General features: G+C 38.0%; 1 protein-coding gene across 1 annotated transcript; it reads left to right on the top strand.

Moving 5' to 3' along the window:
- Nucleotides 1–3,807: 3,807 nt before the first annotated feature.
- On the top strand, nucleotides 3,808–16,220 carry LOC117151148. Its single transcript, XM_033318413.1, has 11 exons — nucleotides 3,808–4,748; nucleotides 5,098–5,580; nucleotides 6,513–6,857; nucleotides 7,223–7,634; nucleotides 8,043–8,170; nucleotides 8,570–8,799; nucleotides 9,456–9,690; nucleotides 12,768–13,165; nucleotides 13,788–14,312; nucleotides 15,020–15,274; nucleotides 15,813–16,220. Exons 1-11 carry the CDS (start codon nucleotides 3,830–3,832, stop codon nucleotides 16,218–16,220), a joined length of 4,338 nt encoding a protein of 1,445 aa, XP_033174304.1. The 5' UTR covers nucleotides 3,808–3,829.
- Nucleotides 16,221–16,756: the final 536 nt, after the last annotated feature.

The following is a 16,756-nucleotide window of genomic DNA, read 5'->3' as shown; positions in this document are numbered from 1 at the left end:
CTTAAATACCAGTTTTATTCACACTATTGTTGCATTTTGTAATTTTTAAGTATGTGATATATCTTGAAACGATTTCCAGGATGCAATCCTGCTTTTCTTTCGCACGTTTCAGAAAAAAAAAATGGACATGAAAGAATGTCGAGTGAGACTGGACAGAGGGACTGAGATAAAAATTGATATCGAGACACGGTTGACACAGGAGTGCAAAGGGTTGAGTGTCATTCGTGAAATATTCTTATAGTATATGGATTATTTAATAATTAGTTAAAATTAATATTTTCATTTTCACGTAAATAGGCCGTAAATAACGAAACTTCACCGCTGCTTATTCGCCTTATCTCTTCGTTGAATCTCGTGCGCGACTCTATGTGCAAGAAAATTATTTCACTTACGATTTATTTATTAAATTTACCTATATTTTCTTTGCGTAAAAATACACGTATTGTATTATATCAACGAACTTCATGCTCCTTGTTTCGCTCTACCTATGAATAAAGTATCGATTGTTCGATAACCGATGAAATATATGTAACCGTGTGAAAAGTTGACAGAAAATAAAATCTAGGTTAACGTATAAAAATTGACGAAGGATGCGAAGAAGCAAGAAATCGCCAAATTCCGAAGCTTCGAGCAAAGGAAGGAAGCAGATCGACGAGGACGCGTGGCGGAAGCCTTTGGAGGCGATTTCGATCAACGACGAGAAGTGGTGGTGCATCGTGACCATGATGGTTGAGACGATTACCGAACACTCGAGGTGCGTGTCGCTTTTCAACGTGGCCGCTGAAGAGGGTAGGCGGAAAGCCATTTACTCTCTGTGCTGTCAGAAAACGCTGGCCAGCGTGAGAACGTTGTCGAAGCAGAGCCTAGATAAATGTCCAACGATTCAGGGCGTTTGTCATTACGCGAACAAGGTTTTGAACGAGGAGAACGACGCGCTACCAAGCTGGCTGATGGCACGGATCATCAAGTACTTAATATATCGTGCCAGGGAGGAGAGCATCGGTATAGTGGAAAGGCTAGCTGACCTGGAGCGAGAGATAGACGAGGAGTATTGGATTATACAGACAGTCGCAGACTGGGGTAGGCGATTCGGCTTTAGTAGCTCGCGTGCAAAATCACGCCCCTAACGTCTATGGGGAACGTTATTAGCAACTGACCAGACGATAGGTGCGTTGCTATTCTAATTATGACGATAAAATTCTGGTATAAAGTAATTTGAGTAGAATTAAGGGTTAGATTCGGTAATAGGATCGTTCGTGTTTTCTTAATAGAGTAAAATTGATTATTTATGGAAAATTTAAAGATGCGGCGATGTAAAAATTGCGCGTAAGATGCCGAAATATAAAAAATATTCAAAGTGAAGTACTTGTTGTAACATTTAAGGAAGGTTTGACCGTGAGATTTATTGGACGAGATTGCTCATTGTTGAAACCGTCGAATATATTTAAAATAATAAATTAGTATACAAACTACATTCGCTGAGATGCTCGTACAGTGTATAAGTCGTAAAATAGGATCGCTAATGACTCGTTAATTAGATCGATAATTCGTTGATAACTGGTTGATAACTGATCGACAACTGACTGTAACTCCGTTAACAACTGATTCGCTCGCGATCGCGTGCGTTTATTTATACTGGTCGGGGGAGAGTCGGAAAATTCAAATTCGTCTTTGATCGACGGTTGCACGTAGCGGCTACATTGTTTTGCCCGGAGTTTATTTATCGTTACGTTGCGTGCGTGAAGGCGGTGTGAATGTCCCGAGGCAAAATAACAACATGAGTTGAATTGTCCTCTAACTCACGTGCCACTACAATTTTATCCCATTTGCATCATGGCTCTACTTAAGAGGACTGGCCCCTATCACCGCACGCGGTCGGTCGTAGGCGCAGTAAATGACATTCTTCATGGGGTTTATCCGAAATTTACTGTTCGAAACGATTGGCAGACAATGTTACTTCGCAAACATAGCATCTTACGTTCTTTATAACAGAGGAAAAAAGAAAAAATTATTTATTTTAAAAAAATAAGAAATAAAAAATTAAGTCATATTATTTCTCGTAGAATTCTTTGAAACGTCGATACAATAAACTGATATAGGCGAGATGCTGATAAACGGGTCAAACGTGAACTCTCACATCTGAAGAATACTTGGCGACTGAAATAAAAAGCAGTCGCAGCGGATTAATCCGCGTTTGGATGCAAATGGGTTAAATTCTCTTACAATTTTTCTAAAACGACGTGGATGGAACGAAAGCAATCGAAGATCACAGGGCGAAAAACACGATAAGCGATTTTCAAAATGCAGCAATCAGTTTCTTCAAATTCTTCGCTTGATCGTTTATAAAATTTCATGGATTCGTCACCTGTTTTCAGGAAAGTCATATTCGCGAGCGTAACGAGTGCCATCGAAGTCAAGAAATTAAGAAAAATGAACTTGTCGTGTTGTTCTTCGTGTGGTCTTCGATGGCAAGGGGAATGGGATCGACTTCTGTAAATTGTCGAAATTGAAATGATCGTCTCGACAGGAGCGCAGCCAGCCACGAAGAAATTGGATCCGGAAGTATTCGACAGAAAGGCGAACACGAAACTGCGAAAGCGCGGCGAAGAATGGCGAGACGCTGTTTACGTTGACGATGCCCCCGTGAATGGACCAAATCTTTACATAATTCTCACGGGCTTCCACGATCCGGATCTACCACAACATTTGATAAACGTTGGCGTGCCATTAAGTTGCATGATGCAGATCAAACGACCGAACGAACAACTGGATCACGTACAGTACGAAGATATCGAGGAGGAATCCACAGAAAGTAGAAAACTATATTTTCTAGAAGAGTATAGTGTCAGTAAGATTAGGTTGTTTAACTTTTGGACGAAAGTGAAGAAACGATTGATGGATCCTGTAGCGTACCAAGAATATTGTGATATCGGTTTTCTCATATTTTGTCCACCGCTGCTGCCAGAAACTTCAAATAAGGAGCAGCATGAAGCTCTGAAGAAGGACATGTACGACAGAGTGTCGTATATCGTATACGATTTTTACGATCTTTATAGACAGCATGGTAACTATTTGAAAAGCATGAAAGTGGAGAAGGGTATCGCCGGTGAAAGTACGAAGAAAGCGAATGCGGAAGTTTATGAGACCTTGCTGGATGCGTTTCCTCCAGAGTGCGTTTCAGTTCCGCTGATATTGTTTGCAATATTGACGCAAGTTGAAGCGAATGAGGAAAGAATTACGGTGGAAAATTGCATCGACGAGAAAGGGGATGCGAAGATGGGTCAACAAGTAAGCTGATAAGTTTCATACCTTTTTTTGTAATTATTTGTACGGCTCGCGTAAAAGATTAAATATGCAAACTGCATTCGCGGACCACAGTTAACTGAAATATATTAATTCCGAAATTAAACGATAGAAAAAATTAATTTTCTGTAAATTCCATCGTACGAATGTTGTATTATGGAATATGCAGATTACGAGATAAATGATTTGATCCGAGCGAAGAAGAAAGTTTTACCAAATTGATAGTGAAAAAGTAACGTTTTATAATTACGCGTAGCACGACGTAGAGACGAAAACGAAAGCGGAAATGACAAGTCAGTCCCTCGTCTCGTTCGTCGAAGAAAAAGTGAAGATTCTGAATATTAAATACGACCTCGATGACGTGGAATACAACATCGATGGTGGACAAACCCCGGCTGACATTGAACTAATCCTTCACGGAGATAGTCTGCTAGAAGCCATTCGTCTTCTCGATGACTGCGCGATTCCAGTGATCCGAAACCTGACAGATTTGATCGACAACATTTTGCCCATTTTCCGGCATCCAATGGTCGCGAGTTTTCGTCGAAAGGACGAAATCTCAGAGAAAAAATTGAACGAATACGCCCGTCACATCGATAACATTCGACGTTATTTCGACGTGGAGATAAGCGACGAAGAGGTTCGACATTATTTGCACGTTTTAATGTTCGACAGAATGATATTTCGATCGTTGGAGTGTAAAACCAAAGATTCCGAAACGCTAGACAGTATAAAAGGTATAAAAACGAAAGAAGATTCGAACGAGACGATGCGAAACGAAGCGTTCGCGCTTTCACCGAAACGTAGCAAGTCTTTGCCGAGCCTAACCTCGAAATTGACGCCGGAACTCCATTTTCTCAGCGATGGTAACATCGATTACGGGAAAATCGTTCCAGATATCGTCGAGTGTTCGCCGCTGTTCGACCTGATAGACCCTCGTGAATTATTAGTCCCGGGTTATTTGGAAGAGAACGTGTTCAAGACAAGAGTATTGGATAGAGCTCGTCTCGAAGATTTCAGCGACGTCGAACTATTATCGGAGGCAATTTTTCTACAGTTTCTTTACGAGTGTCTCCTTGCGTTCGATCACGTCGGTCTGCGATACTTCGAACCTACCGACTCTCTGTTGCTGTGTTTCTGTAACAAGTGGAAAATCAATGGAGTAAGCACCGAAGAAAGAATGTCTAGTATTCGGACGCCGGTCCGACTTCGTGATTTCTGCAAATACGTAGTGCCCGAGGAGAAGGATTGGCTACGCCGGGAGGAGGAGCTGTACAGATTGCAGACGGCCAAGTCCATGGAAAGATTGATGAGAAAGAGCGCCGAGATATACGAGGAGACGATGCTGTTCCGTGACGAGGACTTCATTCTCCCTGGGACACTAAAAGCAAAAGATTCGCAAGCCAGCAGGGATCTTGATAGGCAAAAAAGTAGTTTGGATGTCGGTAAGAAGACGTTCTATCCTTTCGACTCGATCTCCAGGTCTTCTTTAAACTGTCCATCGAACATACACTTTGCATATTTTAGATATAAAATGTATATGATAATATACAAAGACGTATATGTAGTATGTGTGCCAATGACGCGATCCTGTTCTTTCGATTAAGGAAACTGCGTGATTTTAAGAATTCTGATATTAGCAATTGTTTAGTATTCTTTCGTTTCAAATTCAATATTCGCTTGATCAAACTATCTCGGTATTGGATATAATAATTTCCAAAGATATTTATTTTCGACGGTCTTACGATTCCAGTATGAGAAATACGATAGTAATGAAATCTGTGACGCCAATAGAATCTTCTTTCGTAGATGTATCGCCCCTTACTCCCATAGAAGAAATGACGAACGCCGGAAAAAAGAGAAAGAAGAGCCCTAAGGAAGGCAAAAAGAGGAACGACAAATCGTCCAGTCGAAGGATCAGTTCGAAGAAGTCAATCGCCGATGAAATCTCTCCATTGATTACTGGAAAAGTGTCACTGGCTCCACCCGATACCGAGAGGGAACCAGTTTATGATTTCGTAGGTTATGATCTTGAGAGACTACGTGTACAAGTGACAAATCGCAAGAAAACGTTTTACTCGGCCGATGACACTTTGGTACAAGTGGAAATAGACGATTGGCTTTACAAAACCAAGAACTTACGAATCACGGTTACTCTGCATGGATACAGTTTACGATTGTTTCATAGAATCGATGGTCCTGAAACGAACGAGATATTGCACGTAACGAGTAGAATCGGCATTATTCTTGCTTTCCAGAAGAAACTGGCGTCGTCACGTAAGAGTCAAATATTTTAGAAATTTCCTCTTCCTTTTTAAACCGATGAATCGACGATATTATTTGGTTATTTTAAAAGTATACGGAATGTGAAGTTTCATGCATTTGTTTAAATTTAAAAGCACAAAATTATCAAATATATCAAATATACAGTACTAGTTAGAATATTTAGAAAATGAAACAAACTTGTTGCTAGACTCCGGTTTTTTAACTATCTTCATAAAAATGTGAATTCGCATAAATATCCACAGTCGGATAACGAGCTTCAAGCGCATAATAGGATCAAAAGATTCAACCCTTGTATGTGACGAATCGATCGAAACGAATTAATTCAATTAATTAAAATGAAAATCTTAAAAAGTTACCGACGAGAGACAATGTCGATCACACTGACTCGGTGAATATATTCCTTGTTAAATTTCATCCTATGCACCGTGACGTACGTACCTTTTACGAGATAAATTAATATCGTAGGAGTAGCTGCAAAAGACACTATGGAAGTGACGTTTGAATCAAGTTTTGATTAACATGCAGCTTGTATGCTGCTACGCAACAAACTTTGCAACCATGTAAGCGTACCAGATTTCATCGTGCGCTTACACGAATTGTTCCATCTCATATTCTATAACAATTTCTAGTACAGTTAATTTACAAAAGAATGATTCACGTGCGACTTCTATTTATTAACTTTAAGAATAGTTTCACTAAACGATCAAATTTTCCAAAATGAAATATTTCTTTGCTGTATTTTATTATTTCGTTTAAAAATAAATATTGCAATTTTCATATACAATAGAAATATTATGATATCGAAAACGTCCTTTTTTTACCACGTAACCTGATTTAGTTGCCAACCCAATACTTTTACGATATTTTTAGCGATATTTTTGCCGTCATCTCCCGTAATTAATTATTTGGTAAATTTGCATTAGATACGTCAAAGAATCGTTTTCATACCTGGCAAGACACGAACGTCGAGCAAAGAATCTCGTGGCCGACGGGATTACTGATAGAACCAATCATCGGTGACGGTCCGGATAATCCATATTACATTAAACAGTCCTACATACCAAAGGGATACACTAACCCCGAAGGTGATCGTGAAATTTGCAGAAGGTTTCTGAGAAATGGCACCGTTCTAAAATATCTGGACGATGGCAGAGTAACAGTTCTTCGGCCTAACGGAGTAATCGTCAATTGTATAGCCTTCGAGGAGCTTCGAGTCGAACGACACGAAAATCACGATGAGCAGGTTAACGTGCCAAAAAATGGTTCAGGTATTTGCAATGCTTTTTGAAAAATATCAAAGCAAAAATAAAATGTGTCGTTTATGATATAGTAGAACGCCGATTATCCGAATACAGGATGAATCATTTGCGCACCTACATATGTACAAAGTACACGTTTAAACTAAATATCTGACGATGTTTAAACAATGCTTGCAGTTTTGTACACGTGTTTTTGCTGCTTCAAACCTCTCGTTGTAATGTCTTAATGTATCGTCTGAATGTAACGCGTACGTACAGATTTTACATATACCATGAGTATAAAAAGAAAAAGAGAATGGTGTTGTCAGTACAAGATAAATCAAATATTATTTAACGTTTAAAAAAGGATGGAAGTGCGTTTAATTTAATCACAGAATACGATGCTGGAAAATCTGTAACTAGCGACATCAAAGATAGCGAATCAAAATTATTTCGACTTCGGAAGAACTTATATGAAAGTAACTTGCGTCTCCGTAGAAGTTTGAAAATATCAAAGGATGATAAATTAGATCGGGTTATGTACAAATGGATTTTACAAAAACGAAGCACTGGTATAGCATCTTCGGGTCCATTAATTCAAGAGGAAGCTTTTGAATTGAATACGAAGTTAGGCAATAATAGAAGTTTTAAAGCACCTACTGGTTGGCTAAAACAATTTGAATTAAGATATGGAACACGTAAACTCGACCTTGCGGAAGGAAAATTATCCGCTGACAGTTCCACGGCTAAAGAATTTCTTCAAGTTTTTAATAATTCTCGCGCAAGAAAAGGATTAAGATTAAGATCGTATTTATAACTGTGACAAGACCGGCAATTTTCCGCGCAACTTCTACAATTTGAAAGCGAAATGGTAAACATCTTTCGTTATCTCCCGATGTATCGTAACATCAGGGCTTCGTCCTATGGATCAATTAATTATTCAATCTTTCGAGAGATATTGCCAAAAGAATTTATTGCGATATTTGTTAATCGTTGACGACAACAACGCGAGTTGTGTTACAATTTTGTAAGAAGCTTGATTTAAAAGATCGCATTTATGTGTTGAACGAAGCATGGGAAAAGTTAACACGTAACATAATAACACACGCAGCTACGCTTAAACGAGCATGGAACAGATCGTGCAATGCTGCATATGCTAATGTTAGACAAATTGGAACCAATGGTGAATTGAAAAGTTTGGCACGCAATATATAGATACGGATTCAAAGATTGTAATAACGACGATATACAGAAGTGGTTAAATATAGATAAAAATAATCCAGGATATAAAAGTACGACTCACGACGATATTATTTTATCCAGTAATGTTTATATAAAAGAAGGTATGACCGAATGTGGTATTAACCGGTGCAATATTCTAACACACAGCGGAGCTGAAAACGCGTTGAATATCGCATTGTAATGGGCAAAACGTCGAAAAGAAACGGATACTGTACAAATGTTCGTGTCAGAGGGACTCTGCAACTTGACGGGATTTAAAAGCGTTTATCTTACTCTTTGTATCGTATTTCTCTTACCGAATGTGTATTCTTTCGCGTAATAAACATTCATATTTGGAAAATTTATTTCCCAAAGTTTATTTTCTAGTTGAATTATGACACGTCCACGGTTCTTTCGAACCGATCATCCGAAAAACCTCTTATCCGGACGGATTTGTCTGCCAATTAGTTCGGATAATCGGCGTTCTACTGTAATTTACAAATTTATGCATTCTATTTCAGGATTACCGTTGACTGTTATCTGTTTTAACGCGTATTCTGAATATTGTTTTAAGCTTTGTGAATTGAGACGAGCCTTGAAAATGTATCCGTATTCCACTTTTAAAGGCGACAGACCGAAAGAGCCGAAGGTTCTATCTAAAGTCAAGAGAAAGCCAATGACTGGCTTCAAGTCTGCGTTGCTCGAAGCGGACGAGGTAGATTCTGTGTCTGCACAGCAGAATTTAACGATGGTGAGTCAAGTACCCGTTAAATTTCGTTTTAACCCACGAACGAGTCCGATCTGATCTAATACGACAAGAATTCAACTCGAGGGAAACGTTTAAAGCATCGACGCTTGGTCGTTTATGTTGGAATGCATAAACTAATTGCACAATCAGTGAGAAAATAAAATACACAATTTCTTCTATTATTTAATACGAAATATATAAACGTAATGTTTAAAAAAGTTAGTCGATTACTTTAAAATCCATCAATACCTACTCAATGGACAAAGATATTTTAATAGTTGGACATTCGCAAGGACGAATCTCGCTGATAGTACGATCAATAAAAATTTCTTTCAAAGATTATGAAAAACAAGGAAAACCAATATTCTTCGTCTTCCTTTTCAAATAAAATCCCTGATAATTAAAGCTATTCCATGATGTGCTCCTAGAAAGCAAAAATCACAAACAAATGCAAGGAAACGTAATTAAACGATAACAAATAAAATGTTCCTCTTTCGATCGTTTCTTTCCTATTCATCGAATTGCTCTTCGTTTCCCAAGCTTGAATTATTTGCTAGACAACAACAACAATTTCCCGTATTACATGTGAAATCGTAACGCGATTGCCAGCATTCAAACATGTCTTGGTCTTCGTTGATCGGAACATGACTTGCCTTCAGGATCGTGACGACGTTCTGTCAACGATGGACAACACGGTCAAAGTGTCACGGTACATAGTGTTGAATGACGACGGTGGGCTGTACGAGGTGCTAGACGACTTGATCGTAAGTGAACAGCATCGATTACTCGTGAGAATGGCGTCAGACTACGAGGTCGACGAGAAATTCACGCGTCGCGCCGACGGTACCAACATGTTGCTGAATTCCGATGGGGAATTGATCGTCAGATACCCAGGTACGTTTCAGCGTACCTGCCACTTTGTAGGGCGGATTCTGATTTCTGCGCGCTATTATATTTCGTTCAATGAGATCGATACATCTAAATCGGATAAAATGTTCGAGAAGTTACGTAAGCGCTTCATAATAAACGTAACAGTTAAGTCTATACCTGTCGTCATCTTTCATTCTGCAACTTTCCTCTTCTTACTACGAATTGATCAATTTGTTCTGTCGTCGAATATTAAATCTTCAACGACGAGACACGCTAATTGGTCTATCGTGAAATAATTACATCGCAAGTATTGCGAGTAATATAAAGGTGACACGGGAAAAGTATGACGAGTCCATTTTTACCGACCTTTTTACTTTTGCATTGCTTTCGACGTAAAATAATCGAAGAAAGGAAGAATCTGATACAGTCGAAGATACAAACTTTTTGAACAAAAACGATCAGTTCGAAATGTTTTGCAGGAAAGCTTGGCTTAATTAAGAGAAACTGATTAATTAAAAAGATAGTTTTGATGTGGAAATGGTTGACGATATATCGCGTTTAAAAATTCCTCTTCTATAGAATTCTATGGAATATAGAACATCGATAAAAGATAGAAAATATGACTTATCGTGATTTTTACCTGTGACCTACATATCCTCGCCCTAGTTCTTAACCGCTCGAACTCTATTTAAAATAAAAGAATGTAATCAACCGATTCACGTGTATCTGATAGGTATAAAGAATACAAATTTATGCTAATATTATGAAAATTCAACTTGGTATAAATATTCGGTTCTTTTATAAATTAATTTTATTAATTAAATATTCAATCCTAAGCACACACACAATAACACACTTCATAAACTTTGAACTCAGTTTTCTCAGTTTACAAACTAGCGGAGGTAGAACAGTTAAGAACTAGAGCGACGATATCTAATTTGAATAACGTAGATACAATAATCAAAATCTCTTTAAATTATATTCTGAAATGTTCACATTAATCCAAAAGATACGGTTCCTTCAAAATTCATAGTAAAAAACATCCTCTCGATAAAGTGTCACTTGTATACGACATCTCGTTCTATAGTATATTTCTATCGTGTTAACAAACGTCTAAAGTCAAAAGAATCCATGTTTGTAAAATACCTATCTAAACTTTTAGCGAGTTGAAAAATAAACTGAGAATGACACCACAGAATCGATGAATTTCGAGCAAAAAGTAAATGTCAAACTAGCTCTCTGTAATCCAAAAACTCAGCGTTGTTAAGCATTTGATTGCTCTTTTATCTTCGATGACAAACAGAATGATTTCAACAGTCCGATACCGATCCGCGTTGCTGTGTACTTTATAATTTTGTTAAACACTCTGCCTCATGATTTAACGTTATCAAACGACAAATATTTATCTTGTGCAACGCTGGAAAATCATGCTACGATTCACGGCTGTGTTGTACAAAACATTTTCGTAACCTATGCGAAAGTCAAGTTCATAAACTTTCGTCCAAACTTTCCTCATCTCCGCCTGTATTTTATTTGCTCGGTTGAATGCAGTTCCTACAAACGTTTGACCAACTACTACGAGAAGTAAAGCGCGTCGATAGCACTTTAACGTAATGATTCTACTACCCTTTAATTCTTTTTTCATCAGTGGCAAAGAAACTCGTAACGAACCTCGTTATCGATCGTTCTTTTTTAATCCGTCTAAACTCGATACACACACTTTTCTGTATCGCAAGTATTAGTATGTACGTTCGAGAGCCAGGTGACTCATTTTGTTTTATTTATAAATGGCTCGTGGGAAGCCATAGAATGAAATAAAAAATTTTACCGCTGGGAAACTGGTTCCAAGCGAACGTGACTCGAACGTATCGACTCCTGTATCGAACGTTCCTTGACTTTCATAGCTTTATGAATAGAAACGCTCGAATTTTTCAACTATATCTTTATAACGTGATCGTTACTCTTCTACACACACACACACACACACACACACATTATACTGTACTCTTTTCTCATTTTTATATTTATTTCATCAATGATTGAATTTTTTTCTCGATTAATGATCAATAACATTATTAACAAATTAATATCGTATCATAGAGATTGTAATCTGATTATGAAAGTTTTTCGGCTGCGTTGTCAGTTAGGTAAAGCAAATTCTTTCGTGGAACGAGTTTCCAGAAAGTTTGCTCCGCAACAACATCGATCTTAACATAACCGTGATAGCCTCAAGTACTTTGAAATTCATTATTTCTTAAATTGGCTGCGATTGCTCGCGAATTTGTTATTTAGGTACTTGTAACGTATATATATTTGTTCTGAGTAGAGCGAAAAACGAAACACGCAATGTCGAAAGGAATGTTACTTCATTTCTGCGTGGGTAGAATTAAAACGAACGTTTTCTTTCTGGTCCTTGGCTCTTGACACACGTAACGTGTGTCTAGCAAATGCGAATTTCAACTAATAAGATCACATTCTCAGCTGTTTCTAATAAAACAGAAACCGAAGTGATCAGAAAGTGTCATTAGATCGGCCGATACACCGAAGAGAGTCAGAGTATTTTAAAATTGTAACATCGAATCCGAATTGAACTAATATGTAAGACACGTTCAAAGTTCCACACGCGTACTCTTATTAGAACAAATAATTACGAAATTGAAATTCTTGAAGCACCAACTCTGACTTGGTAGATCCACGTTCTTTTATTGCCATTCGCATAATTTTTCCCAGAGAAAATGACTTATGCAATTTAATGAATTGCCAATTTTGTTTACTAGCCTGCAGTAATTTTTCTAACGATCCATTTTATTATCGAAACAAAAAATCTCCCTCTCTCTCTCTCTCTCTCATGATACCAATGCATTTTTTACCTTTACTATATTTCGTTAAGAAAGCTTTGGGAACATTTCGCCTGATTATCAGCGCGAAGGCGAGGTATTTTTCTGCTTTCAATTGACAATTTTATCGCGTACAAAACCGATAATATTACGTCGAGAAAGGAAATAACAGAAACGATTATCGCATGGTGGAACGGTTTTGAAAGTTTTATAGAAAGATTCCTATGGCGTAAAGGTCCGGTATAATTCAAAGCTCGGTTCTAGACGGTACGCGTATCACGATTGGCTACACTATAGAAAAGGAGCCAGTGATGTGTGACTGGACCGAGGAAGAAATTCTACTATACTTCGTTTCTGATGGAATAAAGGAAGACGAGCAGCAGCACTGCATCGATCCGTCGTTATCGAATCTGAAATACGTCGATGAAACTTCTTCGCCGAAAGTGAACGCGGATTACGAGGAGAAAATAAACGAGCTATTGATCAGGGACAGTTTCGTCTCCGTCCTGTTGACGTGTCGCATGGAACACAAGAACTATGCCACCGTGTTCTACGATCAGTCAGCAGTTAACTGCACTTTATCGATGCCGGACGATCTTCGAGTCAGCATATCGAGAAGAGGTCATTACGAAGTTTCGATGGCGGACGGAGTTAATCTAAAGGTAATCAAAACCTGCTAGATGAGATTCGTTGGAAAACGGATATCTACCAACCGTGTGACTCTAATAGCACTTCCGGTACTTCCCGGTCTTTGCGAGAAATTGCGATTAAAATCGTATTTTAGAGTCGATAAAAGGTTCCTTAGAATGGCGAATCTCGTGTAGCTTTTTCTGATCCAACCTTTCATGGGTATATTCGGTAAGGAAAGTTTCACGATTTTACAATTCTACAATTTTACTACCTGGTAATTCTAAGATTCCATATCAACTGAATAAATAGTTTGGTTTTCGTAATTTTTTAATTTGCCGACCAGCAAGGTGCCGATGATAACATTTTCCCGATAATTCCTACAAAACGAAAGTGTCTATACTTCGATCTCTTTAATCAGCGATAGAAAATTTACTCGCCTGCAGGCACTTTTACGAAGATAATTGGAAAGATAGAATCTAGGCAGGAAATTATTTTAGTGATTATATTTTCAACGTTTAATATATTTCCCTATGTTAATACGTTGCTATAAATTATTATTCTCGTGTATTTTGACACCTTCAAACTTCAGACGAATGTGCTAAAATTCACACGCTGCTACTTGTACTATTTTACAAGAAAATACATTTTTACTAGATCAACGAAGACGATCTGTCGTTCAAAGGCAATACGTGCACCAATTGCGGCAACCAATCTACTTCCACGTACAATTTCTTCCCTTCCGAGTCATCGGCCGTCATATTCACCACCACTGACGTCTTTGGCAACGTATTCGAAGTAACAAGCGATGGCAAAACGCGTTACAAACCGAACGCCGAAACGCTAAAACGTGAGAAAGCGGACGCCAACACCGTCGACTCGAAGGAAAAAGAATATTACGACGAAAAGTTCGAAGAAGACCTTGAACCTTCCTGCAGTCATGAAACGCTCTGTTTCAAGAGCAACAGAACTAATTGTAGAATATTTGCCATAAATCGAGATCTCACGGCTTACGAGTACGTTCATAGATTTACCAGGAATCAAACGGAGCTGACAGCGATCTTCGATAAGGAAACGAGCATCATTTTATATCCGAGCCCCAATCGACCGACACTTCATCGCCTCATCGCGTGTGAACCTGTGGCAACTGAATCTCGACTGAAAAACGCACTATCGTTCCCGGTTAGATTGATTAATTTTCATACTTTTATTCGTAGAAGAAATAAGAGGAAATGTACAATAGCGAGATAATTGCTTAGAGTCGTAGAGTCTGTACTTCGCTTAATTTGAGCAACGAGACAAAACGAGAGAGCAATTCATAGAATACAACAAGATCTTTGAATCGTTACGTTCTCTAGTTCTCGCCTCATTGAGGCGATTTTAATTTATCATAGCAATAGGAAATAATTAAAGATCGTTTGGGTGCTTTCACTGTTTGTTTTCATCTACTAAAAGCTGAATTTTCTTCTGTATTCCGCGCTTTGAATTATATTAGTTTCGGCATTCGATTAAATCGTATCGAATAGTCTTTACCGTTTAGTTTAAATGTTTGTAGGATGAAACGTTAATTTTCCATGCTGTTATGAGTAACTGTATAATAGATAAGAGAAAACGATAAAGAACTTTCAAGTGCCTTTAACAAGCTTTACCGAGACAAGTAAAAGTTTGTTTTCAAACGCGAGAACTTTTATTTTCTTAAAAATGTTTTCAAAAGAGTAACGACAGAATCTTGCAACTTTGTTGAACGGGCAATTGAAAGCTTCAGAATTGAAATCACGAAAAAGGAACACACGCAACTACAATTTTTATATTCGCTTTGATCGTGAAATTGTGTAAATCTATTTTCTAAAGGAAATAGCTTGTTCGTATTTTTATTTCACCGCCACCAGGATTATCAGCTGAAGCCAACGAATTTCGATAGGAGGGACATATTGCGCAGTACTTATTCGATTCCGTACGATTGGCTATTCCCATTTGGAAGGAACGCTAATGGTATTTGGAAAAATACCCATGACCTGCCATTAATGGGCGACGTCGAAGCTTTGCCCGAATTATTGAGTATTCGTATTCTGCGTGGATTCAAGGAACCAGGTGGAAATGCAGTGATCGATCTCCAAAGAGCACTCGGGCGCTATTGGATGTCCGTTAGTGAATTAATGTCCTTTTTATCAACCTATTGCCAGATGTTCCAATTAAATTTACTCGATCGACCAGCCAGCCGCATTCCACCACCAAAATGCTTGGCTTTCGAGTAAATTTAATTGATCCAAATTTCACAAAATTAATTGTTAATGTAAATACAGATAAATAGACTAAATGATTTGTCTCGAGTAAGTTTCTGAAATCGAGAAATATACTTCTAATCTTCTTTCTTCCTCTGATCTCTGTGTACGTACTAATAGAACAACGAAACAAATTATAACAGTGGACGCGATAATCGGCGAGCGAAAGATACGAATGATAATTTTAAGGAAGCTTGAAAACTTACATTTGGAATAATCGAATTTTAGTAAATGCCATTGTTCGTATTCCAGAGGACGATAGTCTGAAGTTTGAATTTATCAAAATCACTATACTACATGCTGTATGCATATTCCGTAAACACATAATACAATGTAGCATATTAAATCTAGAAATCATTTACCTTTCTCTAACTGTAATTTTTCAAAATCCTGTACCCAGTTGGTTCGTGGCATTTTCCAACCACGTTCCCCGATGAATCAAGAGAAGGACCTCGTGCAAGAAAAGTTGGACACAGTGTACGATTATTTGGAGGACAGCCTGCACGTTCTATCGTTGGGTATCAAAAAAACGATCGACGTGGAAACGTACAAGATCGGCCTGCAAAGGCAATGGAGGATAGAAAAAGCAGAGACCCGACGAAAATCGATGATATTCGACGAATTACTCGGACACAAAGCTCTGGAGAAGGAAGAACTCGAATGGTACAAACGTTGCATGAAGGAAAAATTCATTCTACCATATTTCCAGAATATTACTGGCACGTGTTTCCTTTGGGTGATAAATTGTATAGATAATGCGTTAAATATATCGGTTGGAGGATCTTTCGACGAAATCAGCGAATGTTAAATGTTAAAAATTTCTTGATCGACGCTGCTTCCAGCAGAATTTTCCTCGCGATTAAATAAATTTAGTCGAAAGACCGTCGAGCCGAGATTGCCCTTACGAAAGTTCAGTAACCGGAGTAAAATTGCGCGGAATTGCGGCATAAACAACTTCTGCTGGAAATTAACCGAATACGATTGTCCCAGCGCGAAAAAAGTAACAGCAACGAGTTGAAAAAAGAGGAAATGTTGGTTTGTGCTCGCTAAATAGAAGATAACGGATGCTTCTGAATTGATCATAGAATAATACGGAATTTCCATCGAATTATTTAATTTTTTCTGATCTTCCTATTTAACGATCGAAATTATAACTATTGAATTAAAAAACTGTTCTTCTATAAAAGAGTTATTACGGTTTTCAGCTGTGACGTTTGTACGTATAAAAGAAAAATTAATGTAAATGACATTTATGCAATGGAATTAAAGAACGTTTCAGTTTGCCTCTGCTTTTAACGTACGAGAACCTGACACAACCAACCGAGGAAACGAGTTCTTGATTTT

The sequence above is a fragment of the Bombus impatiens genome, unplaced genomic scaffold (genome assembly GCF_000188095.3).
Source record: "Bombus impatiens unplaced genomic scaffold, BIMP_2.2 scf_0096, whole genome shotgun sequence".
In the NCBI taxonomy this organism is placed as follows: Eukaryota; Metazoa; Arthropoda; class Insecta; order Hymenoptera; family Apidae; genus Bombus; species Bombus impatiens.
This window is presented reverse-complemented; position numbering and strand designations above follow the sequence as displayed.

What these genes read in the sequence shown, in the direction of transcription:
- LOC117151148 (XM_033318413.1), top strand. Translation starts at nt 3,830, where the DNA reads ATGGTCGCGAGTTTTCGTCGAAAGGACGAAATCTCAGAGAAAAAATTG. An exon ending in AAAGGATTAAGATTAAGATC is followed by an intron (nt 7,635 to 8,042) that starts GTATTTATAACT and finishes CGCAATATATAG; the next exon opens with ATACGGATTCAAAGATTGTA. An exon ending in TAATGTTTATATAAAAGAAG is followed by an intron (nt 8,171 to 8,569) that starts GTATGACCGAAT and finishes ATTCTATTTCAG; the next exon opens with GATTACCGTTGACTGTTATC.